The following is a 20,922-nucleotide window of genomic DNA, read 5'->3' as shown; positions in this document are numbered from 1 at the left end:
CGGCGTCGCGTGTCGGCGGGGAGCAGCTTTGGTGTGGCCGAGGTCGGAGAGACATCACTGGAGCTGCGTCAGACGTACGCGCTGCAGCGAGGCGCTTACCAACCTGAGGCACGCCATCACATCCCCAGCACCACCACTACACGGCGCGGAGTAGCTGGCACAGAGACGCAAGATGTTTATATAAGCTCGCTCAATCACACTGGCTCGAAACTTCTGTACAAGAGGCTCTGGGCCAGCCACGGCACTTGGCGTCATCTGCTACTTTGCCTTGCTGGGGCAAGCGAGGGGAGCACGCCATCGGCGACTGGCCATGGTGGGGCGGCGTGCTGCACCCTTTTGTCAGGTTGTTCGACACACGTATTTCTTTGACAACTTGCCCCTCCTCTCCCTCGACACTTGACACACTGCTGCTATAGTACTGCTATACCTTTCACTGCTCATCTGTAAGATATCCCTGCACTGCTCCTGCACGTCGCCCTGAAGCATCCAGCAACTGACCATACCCTCCCAATAGTACCCCGCCAACCTCTCACAAATCTCACAGAACACCACAATGTCTGGTCGTCCTGAGCCGCTCCGCCTCGGCACCGTCGCGCCTAACTTCCAGGCCGAGACCACCGGTGGCCCCATCGACTTCCACGAGTTCATTGGCGACAACTGGGTCGTCCTCTTCTCCCACCCCGAGGACTACACTCCCGTCTGCACCACCGAGCTCGGTGCCTTCGCCAAGCTCGAGCCTGAGTTCACCAAGAGGAACACCAAGCTCATCGGTCTCTCCGCGAACACTGTTGAGAGCCACGGCGGCTGGGTCAAGGACATCGATGAGATCTCCGGCTCCAAGCTGCGCTTCCCCATCATTGGTGACAAGGAGAGGAAGGTCGCTCTTGCCTACGACATGTGAGTGGATAAACCAAGTGAGAGCATGGAGAGGAAGCAGGCTGATTATTGTGGTTAGGATTGACCACCAGGACGCCACCAACGTCGACTCGAAGGGCATTGCTTTCACCATCCGCTCCGTCTTCGTCATCGACCCCAAGAAGACCATCCGCACCATCCTCTCCTACCCCGCCAGCACTGGCCGTAACACTGCTGAGGTCCTCCGCATTGTCGACTCTCTCCAGACCGGCGACAAGCACCGTGTCACCACCCCGATCAACTGGGTTCCTGGTGAGTCATTGCAGAGACTGTGTTTGACATTTGGGCTAGGCTGACAAACGCGCGCAGGTGACGACGTGATTGTCCACCCCTCCGTCAAGGGCGAGGAGGCCGAGAAGCTCTTCCCCAAGATGACCATCGTCAAGCCCTACCTGCGCTTCACCCCTCTCCCCAAGGACCAGACCTCCGCGTCCGCTTGACTTTGGAAAAATATGATTTTCCGCGAGACCTGGGAGGCCGAATGGGGTCGCCCGGTCACGGACTCAGGATACTGAGATGAAAGTTATGAGCGAAGCGTTTGGACACGATAAAAATGAGAAATCGAAGCAATTTAATACAATGCCACCCAACCAGATGTGAACTGTTCCACAATTAGCAATGTTTGTCAATGACGACCAGATGTTTCCGCGACGCCGCTTGAAACCTTTTTGGCAGAGTCCGCGTGCAATCATTTCAGCCTCGAAGCTCTGCGCGCTCATCGTGCATGTAGGGCAGCTCGTGCACGCAGGGTCAAACGGCTACCGCCAAACATGACACACCTGGCCGCCCGCACGCTACTGCACGGTTCAGACCGGCTGCACGCCTCCGTCGCCTGCTATTCCTGCTATGGCGGTTGCTCGCAGAAAGTCAAGGAATTCGGTAACCGGGTTGCCATGCCAGTGTTGTATGCTCACAAGAATGCGCGGGCGCGCGCAGACGGCCGGCGGCGCCAATCAGGCTGAGGGATCGTCCTCGCAGGCGAGCTGGCTTGGCGAGCATCCCCGGCCACGAATTCAGAGGCAGAACTCGCAGACACGCCGCTGGGCTGCCTCGCTGCCTCGCTGCTCTGCCTGGCAGGTGCCGTGGCCGCGAGCACTTCACCCTTTGCCTGCCCACGCCGCCTCCACCACCCTCTCCCATATTGCTCCGCTGCGGACCCGACACTCCCCTCCAAACCCGCCCATCCTTGCCTCTGCCCTCGGACACCGCTGCCTAAGGTAAGGTCTCTCTATATGTGGCGTTCTATTTCCTATAAGTTGCCTCCGTCGGCCCCGGAGGCCCTGCCGCGCTGCACCGCGCACTCGCCCACGCCCCGGCGGTCTGGTCACGGCAGGGCAGCTGCATCCGTCTGACAGACGTCGACTCCAACTCCAGCTCAGCCTCCCGGTCCGACATCTGTGCTCGCGCCAGGCGTGCTGCCATCCGAAACCCAATATCGCCAGCGGCGACGCATCCTGGCTCCAAGCCCGCGAGTGCATGCCCACGAGCCATTGCCAAATACCTGCTTCGACCCAAAAGTTAGCCCGTCCGCCGTTCGCTTCCCCAGGCCTGCATCCCTTCCCACTGATCTGCTCTTATGCCTTGGGGCCCTATCGCTACAAAATATTATTATTATTACTATGACCCGACAGATAGGCTTTCTTGCTGACCGAAGATGGCGTTTCCTCTAGGTGTCCCGGCCCACAGCCCTCGTCTCAACACCCAGTTCTCCCGGTTGAGCTTCAGGAGCTCGGGTGAAACTCAGAATCCAAAGAAACCTGAAGCTGCTGCGGATCGCAAGTCGCCCAAGAAGCCAAGGCTCACAAAGAAGGTCAAGCCCTTCGCGGCAAGGAAGCGTGCTAACGACGAACCACTTTTGACGACCCAAACCCCGCCTCACGAGGCAGACGAAGCTGTATCACCGTCAGCCGTGCCGTCACCTTGCTCACCTTCTGAAATATTCGAATTACCACCTACTTCTCCACGTGGGAAGAGCACTTCACGGCCGAAACATATCCCGATCGTGATTCCCGACTACCGGTCCTTTGGTAGACAGAGTCCTGGCAACGAAACCCAAAACGGTCCTTTCTCCACATTCGCATCCTCGTACCCTGGCTCACCACAGGCAGCTTTAACTGACTTTGGCGGCTACGGGGTGACTGTCCGTGATACCTCTGTTGACTCTGTCCGGGAACGGCCAAGGCATGTTGAGATAAAGATCCCAGACTGGGCGCAGCCTGTCATCAAACGGCCGAATATTCCTCCTCGTTTGAGTTTGGCAAAATCTACTTTCGGCGACACCTTTGCAGACGTTGGATCTTTGTCACCGCCAGACGTATCATTTCCTTCACCCGCGATTAGCGGAACCAACACCATGGACACTCATCAATCCGAGCCCTCGCCCACCGGGCAATACAACAGTCTTTCGAGCAAAGGCTCCAATGCCTACCTTTCCAGCGCCCACAGCAGCCAGTCCAGCCTCGTCGGCATGAGGGCAGAGTATGAATCTGCTTCAGAAGCTGAATCGACGCATGACGAATCGCGGCGACCTTCACATACGCCTGGCCATTCCTTGTCTGGACCAATGCCAGGAATGCACCACACACCACCGACCCAAACACCTGCATCCAACTCCAACTTGTCTGGCCTCGTGTGCAATGTGCACCGAACCACCGGCAGAGAGCCTCACCCTCTGGTTGGAGCCACAACCACCATTCTTGGTGACAAGCTTTATGTCTTTGGTGGCAGACGACTATCTCGGGCCAAGCCTCAGTTGACATCAAGTCTATATGAGCTGGATCTAATCCGGCGACACTGGACCAAGCTGGAGACTAAGGGCGATATCCCGCCTCCCCGATACTTCCACAGTGTGTGTGCATTAGGCGACACGAAGCTTGTCTGTTACGGCGGTATGTCTCCTGCGCCAGGTGTTGATATCGCCGGAGACGGACAATCAGAGGTCGTTGTGATGTCTGATATCCACATCTACGACGCGCCCACCCGTACCTGGATGAAGGTTGCGACTACAGACGCGCCTCAAGGTCGCTACGCTCACTGCACTGCCATCTTGCCCTCGTCCGCTGTGTTCAGCTCGTCTAATGCACCTTTGGCCGCTGTGCACCACAACGCGCCTGGTAGCAACCCCAACTCCGGCACTCTTGGCGTTTCGATCGACGGGACGGGTGGAGCAGAGATGATCGTGGTTGGCGGTCAGGACAGTGCAAATCACTATATTGAGCAGATTAGCATTTTCAACTTGCGCAGCTTAAAGTGGACCGGCACGACCGGCATGGGAAGGAGCTGTGGTGCATATCGTAGCGTGGTAGCCCCACTCACGACAATGACTGCGGAACAGATCGGCGCCGGACCTCACGGCGACGATGCTGATGATGACGAGACCGACGCAGCACCAATCGGATCGGGAGCTCCCATGCTCATTTATTCGAACTACAACTTCCTAGACGTCAAGCTTGAGCTGCAAGTGAGGCTGACTGACGGAACTCTTACTGAAAAGCCTATGCGAACTGAGATCTCACCTCCAGGTCTTCGATTCCCTAACGGCGGTGTCATTGACAATCACTTTGTTGTCTCTGGCACTTTCTTGACCTCCTCTAAGCAGGAGTACGCGCTGTGGGCGCTCGACCTGCGCACATTATCGTGGAGCCGAATCGACGCCAGTGGCAGCATTTTTAGCCAAGGAAGCTGGAATAGAGGTGTGCTTTGGAGCCGACGAAACTCCTTCGTTATCCTTGGCAACAGGAAGCGTAGCCTTGTTGATGACTACAACAATCGCCGCATCAACTTTTCAAACATTTGCCTTGTGGAGCTGGAGTCGTTTGGTCTTTATGACAACCCGAGGACTGTGGAGCCAAGCTCTTCGTACGTTTCCTGCAGCGCACCTGCACCGCAGATACCAAACGAGATGTCTCTTGCCGGACGTCACCTTCCTTACGCCGCTGAGGCGCTGGGCGTACAGTCCATGTCTTTGCGAGAGATGGCGGATATGGATTTCTTGGCGATCGATGGTACCCGCATAGCAGTTAACTCTCGGCTGATCGCAAGGAGATGGGGACCATATTTCACACACTTGCTGCGGGAATCCCTGGTGGGTATGTCGACTGATACTGATACGTCGACATTGCGTGCTGGACATTCTGGTCACGCACAACGCCATTCGAACTTGACCATCACTCCGGCGGCTGCGTCAGGATCTAACAACGCAAACGCCACCAACAACAGTGGCGACGACGTCCCCGACGTCCGCGTGGTACCGCCGCCTTCACGGCCAAGACTACTCTACTTGCCGCACACCGCCCCAACACTGCAAGCAATGCTGCATTATCTTTACACTGGAACGCTGCCCTCACCGCCATCCTCGCTGGCTACACCTCAAATCTACTGCTCTTTACTCCAACTCGCACGTCCTTACAAAATCGACGGCCTCCTAGAAGCAGTCGTCCAGCGCCTCCACGAATCCCTCGACGGCCGCAACGCCGCCGCGATTTTCAACGCAGCCGCCATGGGCGCCGGCGGCGGTGACGGCGTGCAATTCGAGTCACCCAACGGCCGCGCCAGGGAGAGCGTCATCCCGCTGCGCACCGCCAGCCTGGCCAACGCCGACAGCCTGACGGCCAACGGCTTCGGCCGCTCCAGCGCGAACCTGCGCATCGACACCGACATGGCCAACGGCCGCAACACCCGCAACACCCTGCGCCCGGGCCAGTCGCTCGCGGAGGAGACGGACGAGGAGGACTTGCCCGGCAGCGCCGCGACGGATACGAGCATGAGTGAGAGCGAGACGAGCCTGAGCGCGAGGAGTCTGACGGGCAGAGGGGATAGGGGGAAGGAGGTTTGGACGGGCGCGTTGAGCGCTGTTGTTGGGTTGCAGAAGAGGGGTTTGAGGGGGTTGATGGAGGGGAGGAGGATGAGGGAGAGAGGGAGGAGTGAGGGGATGGGCGAAGGGGCGAGGGTTGGGTTGGGGATCGCGTAGGGTAGATGTGGGAAAGATGGGGGTTGGCTTTGGGGGTAATGATTGATCATATGGAGGTATGAGAGGCGGATATCGCTCTGCTAGAATGAAAAGCAAGTCATTAGAATCTCAGACGTGAGCTTTCGTTTGCTGCGGAGAGTGGAGTGTTTACGATGTAAATGCAGTCAGCTGGTCGTCTATTCGATTAAGAATTCGCTGGTACTTGCAATACTTTTCGAAGTCGTAGGCCTGATGAAATGCATGGCTTCGAGATCTCCAGCGCAAGCCGAGGCCCTGATTCGAGATGACTTCATGAATCCCCGGAACTTTTTGGAGAGCTCGAGGTCCAATGCGCCATCGTCATTGATCACCCATACACCAACAATACACAATCCTTCTCAATCCTCAACGCATTCTTCCTGTCACCCGGAGAAACCAAAAAATAACACAAACCATGGGCGCCTCCGGATCCAAAGCCTCGCGCGCCGCCGGCAGCGCCGCCCGCCAATACCCCAAAGGCCCCAAAGGCCCGCGCCCACCACCGCCCAGCACCACCACAACAACAACCGCCCCAGCACCCCCCAAAACAACCAACGCACCGCCCCAGCCCCCTCCCGCGCAAGACCACGCCGCCGGCCCGACCGTGCGACCGCAGCCGCGCGCCGCCCCCGCCCGCTCCGAAGCCATCAACCTCGACGCCTCGGACCCGGACTTCGCGCGCTCCCTGCGCTCCCTGGGCCCCGTGCAGCCCAACCCGACTCTCTCGCCGTCGTCGGCGTTCGGCCAGCGCGGTGCTGGCCGCGCTGGCGCGCCGGACCCGCGCAAGAACCCCGCCATCGCGGTGCTGGAGGCGCGCGCGGAGCTGCAGCGGAAGGCGGAGGCGGAGCAGGAGGCGAGGGCGAAGCAGGGGCGGGGGTTTGTGGGGAAGGAGTTTCTGGACGTGTTTGATTTGCGGCAGGTGGTTTTCGAGAGGGATGTTAAGGGGAGGGGGGAGAGGGAGATTGAGCGGAGGCTGGGGTTGAAGGAGGGGGTTGTTGCGAAGTTGGGGGGCGAGGGCGTGCTGGGGTTGGCGAGGGAGCAGGGGAGGGAGAAGGGGGCGGTGGATGTTGTTTGAGGGGGTGGGGGGGAAGATGGTTTGGGATTGAAAGATATGATGGCATGGTGAGGATGCACACCTTGGGCTGGGCCTGGCTACGGCGACTGCTGAGGGCTAACGACGCTCTCTCTGGCTCGACCGAAAGATATCTGTACATTGTTGTTCGAAGGGCTACCTGAGAGAATGGAAGAGGATGCGCTGATCAACAAGGAGGGACAGAGGACACAGATGGTGGCTCCTGCAGTGCGCGAGCTACATCGGCCTGTATCATATCTGTACAAGTACATATTCTCAGCACATGACCACGACGCGCTCGTCGTGAATTTACAAAGACGATGGTATTTGCTCAACGCGCTCGAAGTCACCAATCAACCTCTCCATCCTCTCCCGCCCAGCAAAAGCAGCTGCCACAGCCCCCCTCGCCAGCTGTACCACCTCCTCCCTACCAAGTCCAAACTCCCGCGACGCGATCAAGTACTCATTCGACAAGCTACTCTCGAAAACACCCACATCGTCCGTACTCAAAGCAACAGGACACTCTGTCGCAGCCCACTCGCCGAAATGATGCCCTTTGAAGCCGCCCTGGGTCATCTCGGCCAGCACGTTGCACGACAAGCATAGCTCTAATCCCAACTTCTGCTTTTTGATTACGTCTTTCAAATCTGGAGGGATGTGGATAGCGTGGCCCAGGCGATCTGGCCGCCACGAGAGAAGAGTTCGCAGTTCTTCCTCGGTGCTCGAGGCTGGCACTTCGGCGAAGTGGACGGTGAGCTTCAGGCCGAAGGCTTTGGCGCGCCGGAAAGCTGACGTGAATGTGCCGACGTCGCCTTTGGTTGGGTTGCCGCAGAGGTCGAGGGCTATGACTGAGGGAGGAGGGATTGTTGTGGATGGGGCCCTGGATCGAGACATGTATTTGGACGCGATGTCTACGATTTCGTGCGCTTGAGAGGGTGTCATGGTTCGGTCGATGGACAGGATGAGCTGGATCCCGATATGGTCTGCAGCCTTCATCTGAACTTGGTCGTTCCGGTATTGTCCCAGAGCATCTAGGACGATCTGTACATAGTTTTCCCTAGATATCCCGGCCGTGGGGATCTCTCTCGGCGTGGTTCGCAGCTCGAGATATCTGACTCCATCTCGGCGGAAATCCTCGGCGATGGATTTGGTCGCATAAGATATGCTCTCTCGGTCGTTCACGAGGTTGTATATGTACTCGTTGAAGATCTGGAAGAAAGACAATATAGTTGGGAAGGAGCCGGATGGTTTCAGAGCGATTGCGGGATCTCCCAATGCCAAAGCGCCATCGTCGCCTTGGGACTTTTTGGTCTGCCAGATGCTGCTGAGAGTTTCCCTCGATATGCTTCCTGATAGATGAGCGTGGAGTTCCGTCTTTGGTAGAGCCGTAGTGAAGTCCGCGTCGATTATCCTCCTGGTCGCGTCGTTGTCGATGACCGGGTCAGTCATGATTTCAGAATCACAGCTGCTGCTCGCGCTGTGCCCTATAAACGAGCAGAAGCTTTTCCCCGATCCAAGAGATACAATTGTCCCGTCTAGAACCATGCAAGTTTACTTTGCGGATATCCAGGAACGAGTGGGCCAGTAAGAGTGCCGCATCGGGTGGATGCAGGGTACGAGCCCACAGGTGGAGCTTGTGAATCCTTCGCGCTTCAGCTGAAAGATTGGCTTTCGCGGGACCATAAGCAAGGCACCTCACCTAAAATTAACATGTACTTAAGACTCGTGTCCGATAATCTCAACTTCCCTTGTGATGCACAAATGACATTATGATCTAAAATCTCCCATTCCAAACGCATTTTAACGATCTCAACGACCCATATCAAATCATACCAGGATTCACACTCCCAAGCTCTACATCTCCACAATGTCACAACAGCAACGCGACAAGGCCATCTCGATACTATGCGCCAAACACCTCCATCAAAGCCTCTGGCTCCCAGCAACCCCCGACCACCCCAGACTCCGCGTAACCTTCGGCACCACCAGCAACTTCGACAACACCGCCTTGCCAGCCGTCCTGTTCATCGGCCCCATGTTCGGCGGCCGCTGGACGACGCTCGAGTTCGACAAGCTCGCCGCGGAGTGCGGAGTGCGGATGATCTGTCCTGATCGGTACGGCATTTCCAAAGGACTTCGTTTTGTGCTTTTCCCGCTGACCAGACCGGCGCCCAGACCCGGCATGGGCGGCTCCACGCCCGTCGCCCTCAACATCCGCATGCAAGTCTGGCTCGAGACCGCGCCGGCTCTACTACAAAAGCTGAACGTCCCGCACGCCAGCCTCGTTACGCACAGCGCCGGCGGCCCGTACACGCTCGCGACGCTCGCGCGGCAGCGCTCGATCCTCGACCCCGCCGCGCCGTTCGTGGGATTCATAGGTCCGTCCTCTCCCTCCCCTTCTCTGCCGAAAGGCTAAGAGCAATCGACGCTGACCCGGCCCTCGCCCTCGCTACAGCGCCCTGGGTCTCCACGTCCGACTCGAACGCCACGCTCATGGCGCTCGCGTCCAAGCTGCCGGCGTCCCTGCTCGACTCCCTGTCCAGCGTGCAAGGGTTCGTGAACGCGAGGCTGGCGCCCGCGCTCGCGTTCTCCGGCGGGCTGGTCTCGTCGTCCGCGGCGCTGCTCGGGCAGCAGCAGAGCGGCGAGCCCTCCGTCGGCTCGCTGCAAGACGCGGCGGAGAAGTACGGCGTGGACGCCGAGACGGCGCGGCTCGTGCGCGCGCTGGCGGTCCAGTTCGCGCGGGCGGAGGAGACGACGGGGCCGAACGAGGAGGCCAAGCTGTGCTTGCGGAAAGGCGGGGAGGGCGACTGGGGCGCGGGGGCGGACTACGGGGCTTGCGTGCGGGCGATTGCGGAGGGGGAGCGGCGGGGCGCAGCGGAGGAGGCGGGGGGGAGGGCGAGGTTGCGGGTGTTTGGGTGTTTTGCGGCGAGCGATGCGATGATTGGGAGGGGCGGGCAGGGGTTTTTCGAGGAGTGTTGGCGGCAGGAGGGGGTGGGTGAGTGGGTGGATTTTGAGACGAGGACGTGTGAGGGGACGAACCATGATTCGGTGTTGGTCGATTCGAGGCGTGGTGGGATGCGGGATTGTCTGTTGAGAGCTGCGGAGAGGAAGTCGGAGAGAGCGACGTGAGTTTGGTGGTTGTTCGTTGACTTTGACTTGATAGAAGTTGTTAATATGGGATATACCCAGCTTGAATAGTCATCAATTGCCGGAAGCTAACGTATTTGATATCTGAGGCGAATACCGTTGTCCTTGTTTTCCTACCCTGACGGTTTCCGCAGCGAGGCTCACGTTTGCACTTCAGAGCAACGAGGCCGTCTGTACTGGTATAATGAAAGTATGCTTCGAGGTCGTCGATATTACCAAATTAGCGCTTTCCCGACCGTCTGACTTCCTTCGGGCGAGGCAGGGCTATATCTGAATGGGTCAAGTTCCGTGTCCAAGCGATGCCAGGATGCTTCTTCAAAGGAGCTCTTCTTCACCAAGGCGTTCTACTGTTGCCGAGCAGCCACGTAGAGACGCAGCTGCGTGAGCACTGTGCCTGCCGATCGATAGAGCGCACACGCAAACAGCGGTACATAATTCCACGATACAGTGGCGTCGCGAACGAGCAGAGAGACATCTGCCAACGCTCGATTGTCCGCAATGGTTGGCACAACCACGGAGTGAACCCGCACACCAAGATCGGTGATGGCCGAGCGGTCGCGCATGCACGCAGCGCACACCTCTCTGCAAACGAGTCAGCACCACCCGCACACGCACACCCACCCAGCGCGACATTCCCCGGGCATCTTCGGCCTGGGGTGTCACGCGTGCATCGAAGGCCACGTTGGGCCTGAGCCTGCGTCTTCAGGGCGCGACGAGAGATTTCTCCGGGTTTCTGTTTGTCAGGTCTGGGAAGTGTCATCGAGAGGAGAGGCTTGCGCGAAATCGACAGCAGGTGGAATGCGCTCATCAAGATCCACTCTGGCTGGCTGGCTGGCTGGCTGGCTGTGAGGCATATTACTATTTTTCTCACTCCCTTGCCTTCCTTAGGGTTTGGTCGCAGCGTAGGTTCAGGGTCGACAGAGCCTCATAGATCGGTGTGGTAATACGCAGGGATGCCTTGTAAAGAGCGCCTGGTGATCGCGCGGCAAGGCTGGAGGCGGTATGTCGACTTAAAGCCGCGCTTTAGCATGATGCCATAGCTAACCATGTCGGTCGAACGACACAGTAGCGCTTGGACGATCTGGTTGCAGTCGCGCCAAGAACAGTGTTAGTGGTGGTGAAGTCGAAGCCGTGGTCATCGCCGCCCAAGGGACTTGCACGTTTCGTCGAGCATGGCGTCAGAGGCCGCTCGCCGAAGGCCCAATCGCTCGGCAGATATGGCGCATCTGGTGGCAGCTCGGGTTTGACATGGCGCTATAGCGACGCGAGTCAGGGGCGGCAGACTCGCTAAAGCACGCTCCCCGTGCTGGAGAGCTCGTGGGGCTGCGTGCCACCGTCGCGTGTGACCTCACCTGCCCCGCCATCCGCCTGTGTACGCTGGCACGCTGGAGGGGCTGTCTGTCGAGACACACGTATACCACCGGAGACCCCGCCAACTGATAGGACGAGAAAATATTTGATGGCCCCGCAGTTAGTCCGGCGGTAGTCGGCGGCGTCAAACACAACAGGCCGGCATGCGAGCGGTGTGTGCACAGACTGGCGATGGCTGGAGCGCTGCTGTCAGTAGCCGCGTCGGACAGCGTGTCGTCCGCATTGCGAGCGCTGGATTGGCTGTGCGAGTCTGGGAGCGCGTCTGCGGCTAACGTCAAGGCCGCAGCTTGCATTCATGCGCGAAGCTGGGGGGAGGGGCAGCGTGCAGCCGGTGTTGGTCGGGCGGGTAGAAAAGTTTTGCGCGTCTGCGACATGCATACATGAGTCTGTCTTGGGTGTGTCTATACCGTGTGCAAACGCCGGGCGGCTGAGGATCTGCCCGGGGTGGCAGGAGACGCGTCGGGCGCCGGCGTGGCAAGGGTCTTCGGTGAAGATCATCAGCAGCGTGTGGCCAGGACCCCGAAGGCGTCATCTGAAGTCAGGGTCGGCTTAGGGGAGTCTGGCGGGCGGGCAGATGCGATAAGCGACCGATCGCTGGCGTGTGTACATAACACTTCGGCCGCCCTGCCAGAGCCGCGCTGCGCCTGGAGGCACATGACTTGCATGTCGCACAACATCATTTCTGCTCGCTTGCAGCGGCTGCGGGGCAGACGCCGAGTGGAGCAGGAGGAAGTGAAGGAGCACCCCGCGCATCTCCCATGGAGTCGTGGGAGTCGTGGGCGCGGTGTTGCCGAAGGATGGTGAGACCATCCGTCATGCCGCCTGCACGACCTCCGGCCGGCGACGCAGTCTGAGTTTAGTAGCGTGGGGGTGGGCAGGGTGGTGCAGGCTCGCAGCGCATTAGCAGCGCGCCTTGCCCTGCGACGGTGGTGCCGGCAGGGCAGACACCACCACCACCACCGCGCCCGCAAGCGCCTTGGCCGGCCTGCACCTGTGTGCATCGCAGTCCGCGCCAGCCGGCCGACCCAAGGCGACGCGGCCACGGCGACGGACACCGCGAATACACGAGCGGAGCGGTCGCCGTCAGCGTGTACAGTAGCGAGGCCGTGGGAGGAGGGACAGCTGGTGGCGGGCGGGATGCAAGAGAAATTGGCAAGTCATTTTAGCGCCCTCCACTCACGCCAGGTAGCCAGGCAGCCCGCAGCTGGAGACGGTTGTAGGCAGGTATTTGGGCCCAGCCGTGCACGCCCGCCGCCAGGCTCTCCCGGCCTGTCAGGCCGCTGGCATGCCCCGTCGCGCGCTGCTGCAAACCACTTGCACGGCGGACCGCGAAAGCACGCCGCTCACCGCCCTCGCGCGCGCCAGGACTCCTCCTGCGAGTCGCACGGCAGCGCGTGGGCGGTAGACCAGTGGACCAGTAGACCAGTAGACCAGTAGACCAGTAGCATACAGACTATGGGTTGTCTGATCCTCACGCTGCAATCTGCTAAGGGCCAGGGTCCCACCCGCGTCTCGACTAGCCTCCGCCGTGTCTCCGATTGTGTGCATGAAGCCATACCGTTATTGTTGGCCCGCGCGACCCTTCACACCGCGCCTCCCGCCCATGCCTCTCGCCGCCGCCGCCGTATCTCGTACATACGCATACACATACATAACACTCGGCCTCGGCCACCGCAGGCCCGAGTCCTGCGCCGCTTTCTGGCCCATCCTCAGCTCCGGCTGTTGCCCCTCCAAGCACTCTCCATCGTCCAGCGCGCGTGGTTGGCTGACGTGGGACCGAGCGCCCGTGGACGAGGGATTGTCGACAGCGTGACCGGCGCCGTATCACACCTGGTGAGTGCTCATTCCCACCGCGCGGGATGCCACACTGCCTGCTGCTGCTGTGCGTGCCGCGCCTGCACGCCTGCGAAAATGGTGTCCAGGCCCGCCTCCTGGACTCCAGCCTTGTCGGTTGCGCGGACCGGGGCGAATGCGAAAGACATTTCTGACATTATTGTGATTTTCTTCAGGACATCCAGTGGAAGCGCTCACCCACTGCCCGCGCGGCTTCAGGCATCATCTGATGACCTAGCACCCTCGACCCTCCCGTACCTTACCTAGTCACACGGCAGGCGCCTGCATCCAGTCACTGCAGGCACCCAGCCTGAGAGCGCTCCTGGACTGCTCCAGCGCCCTCTGCCTCCCTTTCCGCAGCATCTTCGATCTGCGTCCTGCGCTCATGTATGGTTACAAGTCCTCCGCGTTACGATGGACTCGGAGGATGGGCAAGTATTCGTAAAGGCATGTGTCGCCGCCTGGAGCTGCTTTTTCTCGCTTCCTGCCGTTCGAGCATTCGCTAACCTGCAATCTCTCTTCGCAGAATCTCGCCTACTTTGTACGCACCCATGAGCGGGCTCTCGCAAATGCGCTACAACTGCAGCGGCAGCGCAATAAAAATGGCCAGACACAATCCTCCTCCTCCAAGGCCGCGGCATCGTCGACCTCCTCCACCTACACCCTCGCCGACGCCCTCTCCCGCCCTTACCTCTCCTTTGCCTCGCAGAACGTGAAGCCGGCGAAGCTCACCCTCACGCCTCACCACCTCTATTACCTCCTCACCAAGTTCGACGATCTAGGAGTAGATGTCGGCCCCATGAACATCCGCCTCGAGAACATCCATGCAGACGTCCCTCCCTCCAACTATGTTTCCTTCCTCGGCAACGCTCCCAAATCAAGAGGTAGACAATCCGATGCCGACTCCCTCAAGTCGGTCTCGAGTGTGCGAAGTGTCATGTCGAGCATGTCTTCCATGTGGTCGTCCTTCACGCTGTCCAATAGCGTCGCAAAGCAAGAGAAGCAAATGGCACAATTCCGCGATGATATCAAGTATCTATATTCGTGCTTCACGAAGATACCCGCGCTCCGGCTCTCGCCGGACCACAGGGCGCACCTCATCTCTGGCTTCGAAGAGTTCCCCTTTGACGCCGCCGTCCCGCTCTTCGTCTTCAAGAACCTGGGTGCGCTTGAGGTTTGTGACCTGGACTTCAGGCAGTTCTACGGTTGGGACAGGCTCGCCGAGCAGGTGCGCAGCTTGACCGTACGTCGTGCGAACGTGGACGATCCCATCGATCTGCTGTTGAACATTGTCCTCGACGATATGGACAAGCGTCGGCGGCGGTCGTCGAGAGCGCCTATGCCGACAACACCTTCTACTTCAGGATTGCCATGGCCGACTGCAAGCCCAAAAGCGAAGTATGCGGAACTTGCGCGCTCTTTCTCAACTCCGAACTCCCCGCTCGTAGACCAGAGACGGATTTCCATCGCCGGCAGTCCGCAGAGCATCAGCTTGTCAAAGCAGGGCTCGAGCGACGGTAAAAAGACGTCGGTACCAAAGGCTCGCCAACGCAGTAACTCCCCAGGCAGGCCTGTCAGCTCACGGCACGGCTCTCTGCAACGTGGCCATCGCAGTGGAACACCCAAACTACGGAGATCGTCAGGAAGCGATAGTTCGAGCACCCACGACATGAGTCCTCGGCATAGCACGAGCGATCTTCTGGGCATGACTATTCTCCCTTCGTCCAAGTGGCGCTTCCTTCGTCACCTGAGCTTGGCGGAGAATGGTCTTTTTGCCCTGAGTGCTGCCAGCTTTGCTCCTGTTGCAGGTACGCTACAATCTCTCGATTTGTCGGGCAACCTCTTCTACGATATACCCGATGCACTTGCGTCTCTCACACATCTGCGGGCGTTGAACCTCAGTAACTGCATGATTGGAAATGTGCAAACCCTGGCTCACAGCCCCTTGCCGGCAATTACCACACTCAACTTGCGCTCGAACCGTCTGCAATCCCTCTCCGGGATTGAAAAGCTCTATTCTCTCGAGCGGATCGATGTTCGCGACAACAAGCTTCGCGACCCGACCGAATTGGCTCGACTTACAGGCATACCCGACATAATAGATGTATATGTTGCTAAGAACCCGTTCACACGAACCCACTCAAACCATAGGGTTACGATCTTCAACCTCTTCCGTTCGACACCCGGACACTCGCAAGACATCACCATCGATTCGCAAGGGCCGCTATCTCACGAGAAGAAGCAGCTCGTTGATAGGGTCCCCGAACCCGTCGCCCGTCCCGTGATCAAGCCCGAATCCGAATCGGAGGAGGACAGCTCGGTCCCCGGTGCAACCCATGATCCCTTCACGACAACAACCGAAGACAAAACACCCATGCCGCCCCAATCGCCGCCCTCCTACGGCCATCGCCGCCACACCAGCGACCTCGGCCCCCGGCATTCTCTGCGCAAGAAGAAAGCCCCGCGCAGGCGCATAGTCGAGCTTTCCCAAGCAGAGATCCCCCCTCCCCCCCAGCTAGACATCTCCGACCCGGAGCCCCGCCCCCAGCTCGTCGAGGTCCCGCCCCGCCCCGAAAGCGAGTCCGAGGAACCCACCACCCCGGACGCCCCAAACTACACCACCGCGCCCGCCACGCAAACCCGCACCCTCCCGCCCACCCCGACCCGCCCCCACCTCGGCACGTCTTTCAGCACCCCCACCGCGACCCCCCGCATCCGCGACCCCTCCGACGACGACGACGAAGACGACCTCAGCCCGCCCGCCCGCTCACCGCAGCCCGCGCTCCCCGACGCCGGCGGCGCCGCCCCCGCCGCCGCTGCGCCGGAACTGTACAAGGCGAAAATCGAAAGCCTGAAAAGCGAGCTCGGCCCCAACTGGCTGTCGGCGCTGAGCGAGGACCGCTTTGCCGTCGGCGCCGCCGCTGCCGCCGCCGCCGCTGCTGCTGAGGAGCGCTCGCGCAACAGGAGTTTCAGCCCTGCGAGCCGCAGCTCGACGGTTAGGCCGGAGGCGGGGAGGAGGGGGGTGAGTGTTAGTGGGAGGACGTTGGGGTGAGGGGTGAGGAAGAAAGAAAAAGGAGGGAGGGAGGGAGGGTTGATGGTCCGGGCACTTGGAAGCTGCGCTTTAAAGGGCGCATTTCCTCTTTTCCTTTTTTTCCTTCATGGCATTTAGCGACGGCGTTACACTGGATTTGCTTTTTTGGATACACTCTCCCCACCGCCTTACTATCTATCTTTCTTCTCTCCGGAGGGGCCGGAAGGGTTCGTTTTTCTACATCTTTTGATTCTCGATCTCGAGAACGGAGGCGAAAAGAAGAGAGAGAGAGAGAGCGATTTTTTTTTTCTTGCCTCCTCTGTATGGATACCCGCGGATCTCTACCTTTTCCTGGAGATGGAGAGATTCGCGTTGGAAAGACGGAAGAGGGACCTCCTTTTTTTTTTTTTTTTTTTTTTTTTTTGATTCGAGCGAGTGTCTCTGGGACTTTTGGTTGTCTGAAGCGTTTACTCGTTCTTTGCTTCTGATTTTGTAGCGAGGCGTTGTTGGGTGGGTTGCTTGATTTGCTTGATTATTTGCGCCTTGTTGAGGTTTAGAGTTTTGAGGGGAGGGGGAGGGGTATATACATGATATATGTGGTTTGGATGTGATGGATTTCTCTCTTGACTACCTACCTATCTATGCGATTGGTTGGTTCTGCCTGTTTGATTTTCATGTGGTTTGCGTTGAGGGAGAGGTCTGGGTCGCCAATTCGGCTTCAACGTTGTAGTACATCAGGCCTGTGTGGTGAAGTAGGTGCATGCTTCCAGGTTGGTAGTGAGGCTGTTGATGCTCGCCCGTCTAGACTGAGGTATGATTCCGCCGCCAATAAGCCTCGTGTGCTTTGAGCACTCACAGGTGCCGATGTTGATAATGTATGGATTCGTGGCGTCGTACGAAGCCCTTGTGCAGTGAATGTATACTTGATCAGAGTGTGGCTGCTTTGGTTCTCCATCGCGTCCAAGACTCATGTCGTAGGTAGCTGGAAGGTCGCGAAACTCTAAGCTATGGCTTCGTCGCAGCAGAGCTCGCGATTGGGGGGATGAGTCGACTATACATGGTCGGATAGATAAACGTCTGATTTGTGTGACTGTATATCATTAACCCTTCACGTCAAGATCCCTCCTTCAAGCCCACGCCTCGGATTTTGAATGCTGAACTCGGTCTCACAGTTCCATCACTTGGTACAGAGAGCTCCCGATAGCCCCTCGTGCCCCTCTCGGTTTGAGGCTCTCGGCGATGACGAAGCCCCTCCTCGTCTCCACACCCATTGCATTGAGCAGTTTAGGTCGATGGGCAAGGTGCAGGCCATGATGTCGAAAGCATTCGCATTCGTGCGATTGCAGGACATCTGTGGAGAGCGAAGGACGCGTGCTTTCTGGCCGCGTCGGGCCACGAGCCGTGAATCTTCTTACGCAAGCAGGGGTTGGGCAATTGGCAGCGATCCCCTTTGCTTCTTCCAAGTGCTTTGGGAGGCTGTGGTTGGTCAGCCGGCGGGAGGCAGAATTCGAGTCGGGCGGATGCCACGGCTGCTGCGCCGCGGGATACGAGAGAGCTGTGCGAGAGACACCTGCAGTCTGAGGGCGGGTGCAAGAGATGGTTTTATGATTGGAAAATACATACATCGAGATATACAAAGAATCACACAGTCGTTCATGAGCACAGTAATAAATGATATATCATAAGGCATCATCAATCGGTCAGGCTGCACCGCGTCGGGTGTCTGAGGTGCCCAAGCAGAAAGCAGCGCTTGGTGCAGGCGACAAGCAGAGCTAGGCGCATTCCGTGCCGCCACGCCCCGTTCGCTCCTTCGCCCGGCCGTGGGAAACAACTTTGCAACTTCAGCACCATCGAGGCGCCTCGCACAAACACCACAACACCGCCCGCACCACGCGCACCAGCACCGCACCGCCGCAACCGCTCCTGCACTGCAACCCGTCTACGCCAGACGCTCATCCGCCTGCTCGCTACTGACAGCGCCCATTGCCCGACGCCTCGCTCTCGCTCGCCGTCGCCCTCCGCACCGGTCAAGCTGACAAGGCCTCAACGCGCGTGCCCCACCTGTCGCCCTAGAGCGGTGAAAAAACACCAACAACAGCCTCGTTACGCGCGACGACAACACTGCGCCGCGCCATCGCACCCAACCGCACCCTCGCAACCTCGCCGCATCACCCTCGCCGGCGCCAGGAGACACACGCCCGCTCGAGCTTCCCGACATCCAGGAGCAAACAGAGGAACCGCAACCAGGCCGCAACAGCCTCAGCGCGCTGAGATAACTGACTCGGAGGGAGAGTCAAGCGAACACACGAAGGAGACTATCGCCACCGCCGACAGACAACGCCTGCGAAAAGAGCAGCCGGTCGTTTCAGGGAGCCTTTGCGCTCGTTTCTTTGCATTTTCGGTAGGCAACCCCCCTTTCTTTTGCTGTTTTGACATCATGTGCGACTTTGGGAATTCGGGCGGCGATGGCGCAACGGTGGACGGACGAGCGAGCAGTGGCAGCAGCGCGGCAGCAGGAATAGGATATCCAGGTCATCCCCGGTCGCACCAGCGACAAAGCACGACCTCCGCCGTGCCGCCGAGACACCCAAACGCCCACAAGCCAGCATTATCGACAACACATTTCGGCATACCGTACGCTGGCGATTACGTCGTGGTTATGCGCTGACCTTTCTGCAGTTCTTTTGACGGCTCACCTAGAAGGGCAATAATCGGACGTTTAGACTAACGGCAGCCTCGCTCTGTCCTTTCTCCCCATCCCACTCCTTCGTCGCCAACAATGGCGGACCAGAACGATGTCGACCTCGACTCCATCATAGACCGCCTTCTCGAGGTTCGCGGCAGCCGCCCCGGAAAGCAGGTTCAGCTTCTCGAGACCGAGATCCGCTACCTGTGCACCAAGTCGCGTGAGATCTTCATCTCTCAGCCCATTCTCCTCGAGCTCGAGGCTCCTATCAAGGTATGCAGCCTGCCAATTTCTGCTGCTACCTGAACAGTCGACTGACTACTTTCCAGATCTGTGGTGACATCCACGGCCAGTACTACGACCTTCTCCGCCTCTTCGAGTACGGTGGCTTCCCTCCTGAGGCCAACTACCTCTTCCTTGGTGACTACGTCGACCGTGGCAAGCAGTCGCTCGAGACCATCTGCCTCCTGTTGGCCTACAAGATCAAGTACCCCGAGAACTTCTTCATCCTGCGCGGCAACCACGAGTGCGCCTCCATCAACCGCATCTACGGTTTCTACGATGAGTGCAAGAGACGCTACAACATCAAGCTTTGGAAGACTTTTACCGACTGCTTCAACTGCCTGCCCATTGCCGCGATCATCGATGAGAAGATCTTCACCATGCACGGCGGTCTCAGCCCCGACCTCAACTCTATGGAGCAGATCAGGCGTGTGATGCGTCCGACTGACGTAAGTTGCCTCGCACCACCCACTCAATGCCGTTTTCAATGCTAACACTCAAGTAGATTCCCGACTGCGGTCTTCTCTGCGATTTGCTCTGGTCCGACCCTGATAAGGACATCACCGGCTGGAGTGAAAACGATCGCGGTGTCTCGTTCACATTCGGTCCCGACGTCGTTTCGCGGTTCTTGCAGAAGCACGACATGGATCTGATCTGCCGTGCTCACCAGGTCGTCGAGGATGGCTACGAGTTCTTCAGCAAGCGCCAGCTCGTGACTCTCTTCTCCGCGCCCAACTACTGCGGCGAGTTCGACAACGCAGGCGCCATGATGAGCGTCGACGAGAGCCTGCTGTGCTCCTTCCAGATTCTCAAGCCCGCCGAGAAGAAACAGAAGTAGGTCTCGAAATTCACCGGCTGGCTTGAGCATAGGAACTCGCACTAACCCCCCATCAGCAGATTCGGTCGCCGCTAAACGACAACGTCCGTCCACCCTAAACCGCGAACCTCTTTGATCGCCCTCGAAATTCCTATCCACGCAACGGCGCATGCGCTTCCCCGGCCTGGCCAAAGAGCAGCGCGCGATATCGCCATTCCTTCCGGCTGGTGGATGGGTAATGAGGACGAATGAAAGAAAGAAAGTAATCGATCGAGACAAACTTGTGGACTTTTTCTGATCTGTCTTGTCTTGCGGGAACAACTTGTGCGGACGCGCGAAATACGAGCCTGGCGCCGGCCACCGCCTGCCAGCAGCGGAGGAGAAGCGCCCTTGCAAGAAACACATCAAAACGGAAAGCTTCATTTTTTCGGACTGAGCTGAGTGAGCAAAGGGGGAGAGAGAGTCTTTTTTTTCCCAGAGAAAAATGCAAGGGTGCTTCCTTTTATTTTCCTTTACTCCTTTTTGGTGTTTGACAACATCCCTGTGTCCCTCTCTCCCTCAACGGGCATGTTCGAGGGCTTGTCTGTGCGTCGTCAACAGCATGCTGCAAGGGACTCTGGGGAGTGCAATGAGGATCGAAGGGTTTCCAACTGCTGCTGCTGGTGGGTCGAGCCGTCTGTGTCGTAGGGCTTGGGCTTGGGTTTTGTTTTGGTTTTTTAAATTGTACGATTGTGTTAGGTTTTGATTTTTTCTGGACTTGCGCCCCGCCCCCTTCCTTCCC

At 58.6% G+C, this 20,922-nt stretch overlaps 7 protein-coding genes across 7 annotated transcripts; 6 read left to right on the top strand and 1 right to left on the bottom strand.

Moving 5' to 3' along the window:
- The first annotated feature begins 115 nt into the window (after positions 1–115).
- Positions 116–1,566, top strand: WHR41_03860 (uncharacterized protein). The gene is made up of 4 exons (XM_069372466.1): positions 116–443; positions 515–897; positions 956–1,167; positions 1,225–1,566. Exons 2-4 carry the CDS (start codon positions 554–556, stop codon positions 1,353–1,355), a joined length of 687 nt encoding a protein of 228 aa, XP_069230573.1. The 5' UTR covers positions 116–443; positions 515–553; the 3' UTR covers positions 1,356–1,566.
- A 1,003-nt stretch (positions 1,567–2,569) lies between these two features.
- WHR41_03859 (uncharacterized protein) lies at positions 2,570–5,884 on the top strand (the record flags this gene model as incomplete). The annotated part of the gene is made up of 1 exon (XM_069372465.1): positions 2,570–5,884. One exon carries the CDS (start codon positions 2,570–2,572, stop codon positions 5,882–5,884), a length of 3,315 nt encoding a protein of 1,104 aa, XP_069230697.1.
- Positions 5,885–6,317: 433 nt separating this feature from the next.
- On the top strand, positions 6,318–6,977 carry WHR41_03858 (uncharacterized protein; the record flags this gene model as incomplete). Its single annotated transcript, XM_069372464.1, has 1 exon — positions 6,318–6,977. The coding sequence occupies one exon, from the start codon at positions 6,318–6,320 to the stop codon at positions 6,975–6,977; it is 660 nt and encodes a 219-aa protein (XP_069230696.1).
- A 306-nt stretch (positions 6,978–7,283) lies between these two features.
- WHR41_03857 (uncharacterized protein) lies at positions 7,284–8,423 on the bottom strand (the record flags this gene model as incomplete). Its single annotated transcript, XM_069372463.1, has 1 exon — positions 7,284–8,423. One exon carries the CDS (start codon positions 8,421–8,423, stop codon positions 7,284–7,286), a length of 1,140 nt encoding a protein of 379 aa, XP_069230695.1.
- A 291-nt stretch (positions 8,424–8,714) lies between these two features.
- Positions 8,715–10,103, top strand: WHR41_03856 (uncharacterized protein; the record flags this gene model as incomplete). The annotated part of the gene is made up of 3 exons (XM_069372462.1): positions 8,715–9,089; positions 9,150–9,352; positions 9,430–10,103. Exons 1-3 carry the CDS (start codon positions 8,842–8,844, stop codon positions 10,101–10,103), a joined length of 1,125 nt encoding a protein of 374 aa, XP_069230694.1. The 5' UTR covers positions 8,715–8,841.
- Positions 10,104–13,739: 3,636 nt separating this feature from the next.
- On the top strand, positions 13,740–16,377 carry WHR41_03855 (uncharacterized protein; the record flags this gene model as incomplete). Its single annotated transcript, XM_069372461.1, has 2 exons — positions 13,740–13,772; positions 13,852–16,377. The coding sequence occupies 2 exons, from the start codon at positions 13,740–13,742 to the stop codon at positions 16,375–16,377; spliced, it is 2,559 nt and encodes an 852-aa protein (XP_069230693.1).
- A 2,758-nt stretch (positions 16,378–19,135) lies between these two features.
- On the top strand, positions 19,136–20,237 carry pph-3 (Serine/threonine-protein phosphatase PP1; the record flags this gene model as incomplete). The annotated part of the gene is made up of 4 exons (XM_069372460.1): positions 19,136–19,315; positions 19,372–19,773; positions 19,830–20,158; positions 20,219–20,237. The coding sequence occupies 4 exons, from the start codon at positions 19,136–19,138 to the stop codon at positions 20,235–20,237; spliced, it is 930 nt and encodes a 309-aa protein (XP_069230692.1).
- Between the last annotated feature and the right edge of the window lie 685 nt (positions 20,238–20,922).

Source organism: Cladosporium halotolerans (assembly GCF_011745625.1).
Source record: "Cladosporium halotolerans strain TM138-S3 chromosome Unknown Sca10, whole genome shotgun sequence".
In the NCBI taxonomy this organism is placed as follows: Eukaryota; Fungi; Ascomycota; class Dothideomycetes; order Cladosporiales; family Cladosporiaceae; genus Cladosporium; species Cladosporium halotolerans.
Note: the sequence above shows the minus strand (reverse complement) of the source record. Positions and strands in the feature narration are given on the sequence as shown.